At 54.7% G+C, this 6698-nt stretch overlaps 1 protein-coding gene across 1 annotated transcript; it reads right to left on the minus strand.

Annotated features, from left to right (window-relative positions):
• Positions 1 to 202: 202 nt before the first annotated feature.
• Positions 203 to 3897, minus strand: AQP5 (aquaporin 5). The gene is made up of 4 exons (XM_005443278.3): positions 3461 to 3897; positions 1866 to 2030; positions 1513 to 1596; positions 203 to 924 (listed from the first exon to the last, which is right to left on the minus strand). Exons 1-4 carry the CDS (start codon positions 3821 to 3823, stop codon positions 739 to 741), a joined length of 798 nt encoding a protein of 265 aa, XP_005443335.2. The 5' UTR covers positions 3824 to 3897; the 3' UTR covers positions 203 to 738.
• Between the last annotated feature and the right edge of the window lie 2801 nt (positions 3898 to 6698).

The following is a 6698-nucleotide window of genomic DNA, read 5'->3' on the forward strand; positions in this document are numbered from 1 at the left end:
GGTACCAGCTGCTGCAGGATCTGGGATCCCAGTGCTTGCTCTTACCCTGGCTCTTTGGGATGGCTTGGCATCCAGCTTAATTAATTTCTCCCCTTAACATTTGATAGCCAAGCATATTTGTGCCCGTGACTCCTTTAAAATTTCCTTTATTCACAATAAATAATATTCTATATTACAAAGATCTCCACATAAAATCCAAAAATCACTTTCCTTCTGCAGCCACAAATAAGTAGGACTCACCAGCATCAGCTAATGCATGAAAGAGCATCTATAAGCAGCGTGGGCCCTGTGGCAGGGAGAAAGCTGGGGGGGGGGGGGCTGCTACACCCACCTGCCCGAAGCTGTCATTCTTCTGTGCTGGTACCTACACGGTATTTCCATCCCCTGGGCCGTCAGAGGCAGGGGTGAAATCCTGTGTGTGCCAGAACGCGTGGTCTTGAGCCTCTGGGAATTGTGGCTGTGTCCCACCTGGGTGGGCTGCCCTGGGCTGAGGCTCCTTTGGTGGGCTTAGGTGGCTGCAGCTAAGCTAGGAGAGGTTCTAGCGCTCAGGTAGAGGGATTATATACAGACACTGCAATAGTCCTTTCTTTCTTAGGCACTTAGGTCTTTGAGTTACAAGACTTTTGCTGAAGAGCCTGCCGTAGCTGGGTTTGGTGCACACATGAGCCCATGTGTGGGGCTTCCTCCCCTCCTTCTGCTTGGTTGGTTGTTGTTTGGGGTTTTTTTCCCCAGCTGTTCCTATGGTGGGGTCAACTCCATGGACTTCTTCCTCTCCTCTCTCTGCTCTTCCCACTCCTCCTCTGACTCATAGGTGCCCTTGATGATGGCAACCCTATCTGACATGTTCATGCAGTAGGGGACGAGGATGTAGAAGTAGAGCAGAGCAGCCAAGCAAGCCCCAAGGATGGGTCCAACCCAGAACACCTAGAAAGCAACAAGGGAGAGAGTGAGAGCAGGTCTCGGAGGCTGGTGTGCCAGGTCCAGCCATCACACCAGCATTCCTCACTGCTCCACATCCTAGCCCTTGGAGAGATGCAGATACCCGTTCCAGCAGACTTCTTGGGCTGAATTCACCTCAGCCTTTGCTTGCTGAAGACATCGAGCTCTTTGTGACGCAGAGATGCGGTGTGCTAGGGAGGAGGCACCAATGCTGCTCTGCAAGACTGGGTCTGAGCCTGCAGGTGGTGCTGGGCCAGTGGAAAGCCTAAACTGGGCTTCTTTGTAGACTTTATTGACCTCAAATGATGCCCTTGCTCAGCGCACACTGTTGCACTGCAGGTTTACGCTCGTCCCCTCGCCGGCTCTGTGCCGTGGGGGTAACCTCTTGTCCCCCTCGATGCATAGGGGACATCCTTCATTCTCCAACCCCCTTTCATCCTTTCAGGCCTGAGATGGGCTCTAGAACACCCAGCCCTGTAACCCCTGGGGTCATCTCTGCCCCCTCCCCTCGTTGCCGGCATATGGCCCTGGCAGCCTCCCAGCTGGCCGCCCCAGCGCGCTGCTGATGCTCACCCAGTGTGCTGGGCTGAACCTCCTCACGATGACCGCGGGCCCGAAGGACCGGGCTGGGTTCATGGAGCAGCCGGTGAAGTAGATCTGTCGGTGTGGGAAGGAAACCGGGTTAAGATGCATCGCGTCACTCAGCAGACACAAGCAGCTTTTTCAGAAGCAGGGACTGAAATGGCCCCTGATGCTCTCACTTGCAGAGGGGTGCAGGTCCCCCCATCCTCATGGAGAAGGAGCCCCAGTATATCCCATGTTGGCTCTCCCAGTGCAACTCCCTCTGGGATAAACCACGTGAGAGTGTTGTGGGGAGCCCTCTCTGAGCAGGACCCTCTGCCCTGTCCTCCTGCCTGGATACTCACCCCCACCAAGTGGCCTAAGGCAACGGAGAAGCCGATGGACAGCGCTGGGGAGCCCACGTTGCCGTTCCTGCGGTTGTCTGTGGATGCGAAGATGCATGCGGCCAGCTGGAAGGTGAGGATGATCTCCACCACGAGGGCCTGGCCCGGGGTTGTGTTGTTGTTGAGCTGTAGACCATTGAGAATGACAAGAGTTAACCACCCCTGGGGCTTGGCATCACCAGCAGGGCTCTTGGGTGCTTTTTCTGGTGGGTTTGGGTTGGCAAAGCCACCATGAGGAGTTCCCCTGGGTCCCCTGCCCATCCCTGGGGCACAAGGTGCTGTGCCGGCCGCTGCTCAGGCTCACTGCTCCTTTGCCCGAAAGGGAAAAAAATATCTCTCCTTCTGTTTAATGCTCCAAAATCTGTCTCCCCGAGCCCTTCCCTTCCTCTGGGGGTCTCCACATCTCTCTCCACTTGCTTGTCTCTGCAACACTCAGCCCTTTCCTACCAAATCCCATGCTGATTTGTCCCTTTTCCCCTTCATTCCTCTCCCCCTTGATCCTTGCAAGTGGTCGTATCCTGACTCTTCTCCCCTCTGCTTTGCAGAGCACCTCCCAGGAGGCTGGGAGCAGCCAGCACCCCCGCCGAGCGTGCAGGATGAGGGGTGAGGGTTGGGATGAATGTGGGGGTGCAGCCATGGGGGCAAGACGGGTGGTTGTTGTCCCAGTGCCTCTGCACTAACCGCTGGGGACTGTTAGATGGACTCAACCCTCCTGGGCATGGGAAGGGCAAAGTGACCTGAGTTGTCATTGCAGCTTGTTTTTGAGCTAAAGCTGACTGGTTTGGGACATGGAGCGTGTGGGACTAAGGTGCTGCAGCACCTCGTCCAAGTGATGGAACCCTCTGCAACATGGCTGTGCTGCTCGGGGGGGGGGGTCCAGACCTAGCCATGGTTGGAGCAGTAGCTCCACCGCTCCCTTTTCAGGTGGTTTCCCAGTGCTGCCCAGGGTTTGAGACATGCTCCTTGTCCCTGCTTTATTGCAGAGGGTCCCACTGTCTCTCCTCCTTCTCCCAGAGCAGCCCCTGCCGCTTGCAGCCTCCTTGCACCCTCCCATCATTGCTCCTTCGTGAGCTCTTCTCCATCACCTCTCTCCACCAGGCTCCCCCAGCACACCGGTTCCAGTGGGCTTCTGCTCCCCCTGCCCATACTGGTTTGACTGGGCTCTGCTCCCTGCCCTCCCCCCTGCATCCTGGCACAGCTCCTATCCCAGCTCTAATCTCCAGGTGGAGAGGCTGCAGTCAAGAACATCTCAATGGTGCAGGTGACTCACTCAGGCCCTTAGGATAGAGGAAGCGCTCATTAAAGGAGGAAAAAAACACGCCGTTCATTACCCCACACAATAAAGCTGTCATGTCACTGCTCTGCTGGCTGTGCCGGTGTTTGCTCCTGTCCTATCCCCATCCCTCTGTGCATGCAGGACGACGTGCCGAGACCAACCGTCTTTATGGATTTGGTGCTCGGGGTTGATGCTGGCACCGGGTCCTTGCTCAGAAGGAGAGGGAAGGAGAGGAAAGCCCGCGTGGCCAGGTGAGCCGTCTCAGGGTAGGGAGACTTACTGCATTGATGGCCAGGTTGCCACGGGTGTTGGCTGGTGTCACGCCGTAGAGGATGCCAGCCCCAGCAATGGCCCCAACCAGTTGGGCGATCACGTAGAAGAGCGTCCGGAGGAAGGAGATCTGGTTCCCGACAAAGAAGGCGATGGTCACCGCCGGGTTGATGTGGGCGCCGCTGATGTGGCCAAACGCCTGCACCAACGTGCCGATGGCCAGGCCAAACGCCAGGGAGATCTGAAGGATGCTGGGGAGGGCAGACGGCCACTTCAGGGCTGAGCCGAGGCCGATGAAGACAAAGATGAGCGTGGAGATAAACTCGACGAAGACAGAGCGAGCAAAGGCCAGGGTTAATATTTCCTTCTTCATGGTGGGAGCTGGTGGAGAGCAGCTAGGAAGGAAGAAAGTTTAGGTTTCGTCTGTCTCCAGGCTCTTCTGCCTGCACCCAGTTGTAGGGCCATACCTATCTATATATGCAAGAGCAGCAGGGAGCTGTCTTACAAGGCGGTGGGTGGAGCCATGGAATTAGCCAGTCCTCCCAAATTATCATGTGAAACTGGAAAAGTTTCCATCTGAAAATAACTTCGGAGCCTTTTGGTGAACCAGTGACTCAGATATTGGTGGCATTTCTTTCTCTTTCTCTCTGCAAACAAAGAGCCCCTATAGAGTGTCTCTGTGGTTGTTAGATAACGCGGTTGCATAACGATGCTGTGCTCCCTCCTCTGCTTTTCCCTTTTACTACCTCTCGACAGGTTCTGGGTGTTTCGTTAGTAGAGGTGCAGTTCATATTCCCTTCCTCTGCCTGCTTGCAGACTGGAGAGGGCTGTATTTTTGTTAGAAGCTTTGTTGCCGGTGTCAGGCTGGTGGAGTTCTCCTGGGGCAGGGCTCCCTGTGCGTTCAGTTTACACGGGATGTTGAAATGTAAAGCGAAGTTAAGCACCTGGAGCTGCTCCCAGACGGCTCAACTCCAGGGAGCGGGTGGCTTGCAATGGTCCTGGGAGCAGGGCAGCGCCTGGGGGATGCTCTGCCTGGATGCGGGCTGCGTGGGATGGGGTGGCTGGGGTAAAGAAGGCTGACCACTGCAGAGCCTGGCTGTGGACTGCTTTGCTGCTCCTTACAGTGTGTTGGTTTTTTTTTTTTTTGGTTTTGGCAGTCAGGGGGTGCAGGGTGCTCGCTGCCTGTAGCCAGCGAGGGTGTATCCTACTCCTGTCATCTTGGGCCCTTTTCTTTTCTTTCTTTTTGCCTTTTAAGCTATTGCACAACAAGGCCAATGATTTTGTTCTTGGGAACGCCAGCGTAAAGCTGCGGGCTTTGCATGGGCACAGGCCATGTTTACACGTCTCCTTTCATGTGCCTGTGGTGCTGCCCTTTGTCCTAAACCTGTCCAGCTGTAAACCCTTGGCAGGCAGGGAGCGGAGCGGGGAGGCTCTCAGCACCATGCAACACAGAGCTGTTGAGGACTGATGTTTTGGGGTGGAAAAAGGCTCTGGTGACACTTAACAATGAGTTCTTGGTTCCCTTGTAGCCCTTGTAGCCTTGTGCCAGGATTAATTGATTGATTTTTTTTTTTTTTTTTTTTTTAAATGGGTTTGGGTGCCAGATCTGCTCTCCTTGCTTGGCTGATTGCATCTCGCCTTTCTCAAGCGATGCCATCCCTCCATGCTGAAAGCAGAGAGCCCAGGCTGAGGTTCTCCACAGCTGCCACGCGCCTCCGCAGAAGCAGTTGTACTCCAGCACCTGGTGAGCAGCGCTGTACATGCAGGAGATCGGTAAAACCGTTTTAATCCCTCTTTAAATTTAAAAAGTGCTTAAAAAGTTGCATTCACTGCTGCCTTCTGCTGGGTGCAGTCAGACCTGCACGTGTCCTGTGCGGCCAAAAGCTAGGAGGGATTCTTCTTCAGAGCCAAAAGAGTGGACGACTTCTTCCAGAGCTGAAAATAAATAAGCCTTTCTCCTCCAGCTGTACCCAAAGTCCTGAGCTCAGCAAACAGACCTGGTGAGTCTTGAGGGACCAAGGATCCGTTACAGCATTAATTCCTGATAATGGTTTTCTCCTGGTTCTGCTGATCCTGGGGCAGATTGCAGAGTTAAAAGACCAGATCTGTTATCCTAGAAACACCTGGTCCGTTGGCGCGTTTTGGTGAAAGTTTTGCAACCTGGTATTTCAAGACACCTCTGGCCAGGTTCCAGCTGGAGTAATTGCTTGCCGCTTCCCTTCAGCCCTGTCTGTGGCTCCAGCTGGTTAAAACGTGCCTTGTTCCCATCCTCCAAACCCTTTTGGAACGTGCCCACCACCCATCTCCCTTGGAGGTGGCTGTGTTTTGCTGGCAGCTCCTCCGCCACGTGCCTCACCTCAGCTAAAAAGCAGCGTTTGAGCCGAGAGACACTCTCCAGGATCCCAGCTGTGGATAATAACCTCCCAGAAAAATCCTCTGGCTGACTAGGAGCTACAATCAAATAAAGCTGGAAATGATGGGGAGAACTTCTGGAGAGAAGCAAGATGTTTGCTAGGCTGTTTGCTAGACTTGCCCCACTGGGACATTCCTGCTTGGCTTCTCTGATGTCTAACTGTGTTGAGCAGGCATTGGGAAGGCTCCTTCTCCTCTCCCTGGCTGCCTGCCCTCCGAGGAGCTTGTGTGAACTGAAAGTACCTTTGATGTGTCAAACATAATTGAATTGGGCAAGACCTTGAGGAGGCATTATGCAGGTCGCTGCTGACAGACGGACACCTACGTGGTGGGGTCACGCATGCCTTGTTTCACCCCAGGCTTTTGGAGGAAAGACGACGAGGAGGCTTTTTGCAAGGAGGACGGGTTTGGCTGTCTCCCTCCTCCTCCTCGCTGGCATCTGCAGGCAAACAACACGACCAAAAATCGCCCACGTTTACCCACTCCGTCGCTGGGCAAGGTGGGCACTGGAGACCCAAGCCCACTGCCGGGTTGGGGTGCAGGATGCCCAGGTGGGAGGAAGGCAGCTGGTGCCTCATCCTCGCCTGGGGCCCTCCCAAGGCTCTGCCTCACCTGCGGAGGCGTGTGTGTTATTAACTGAATACGTGTGTCGGTCCCTGTTGTCCCCAGTTTGCTGATTTCATTTTCTGAGCCCTCACGGGGCTGCTATTAACTTGTCATTTCCGTGGCAGTCCAGATTTCTGATGAGTTCAACCCCGTGTTGGACCTCAGAGCCTGGCAGGTGGTGTTGCAGGCAGCTAAATCCAGAATTTAAATGCTGCTGGGTCCTAGACCAG

The sequence above is a fragment of the Falco cherrug genome, chromosome 19, assembly GCF_023634085.1.
Source record: "Falco cherrug isolate bFalChe1 chromosome 19, bFalChe1.pri, whole genome shotgun sequence".
In the NCBI taxonomy this organism is placed as follows: Eukaryota; Metazoa; Chordata; class Aves; order Falconiformes; family Falconidae; genus Falco; species Falco cherrug.

What these genes read in the sequence shown, in the direction of transcription:
- AQP5 (XM_005443278.3), bottom strand. Translation starts at nt 3,823, where the DNA reads ATGAAGAAGGAAATATTAACCCTGGCCTTTGCTCGCTCTGTCTTCGTC. An exon ending in GCAACCTGGCCATCAATGCA is followed by an intron (nt 2,031 to 3,460) that starts GTAAGTCTCCCT and finishes AATGGTCTACAG; the next exon opens with CTCAACAACAACACAACCCC. An exon ending in GGTTCAGCCCAGCACACTGG is followed by an intron (nt 925 to 1,512) that starts GTGAGCATCAGC and finishes GTTGCTTTCTAG; the next exon opens with GTGTTCTGGGTTGGACCCAT.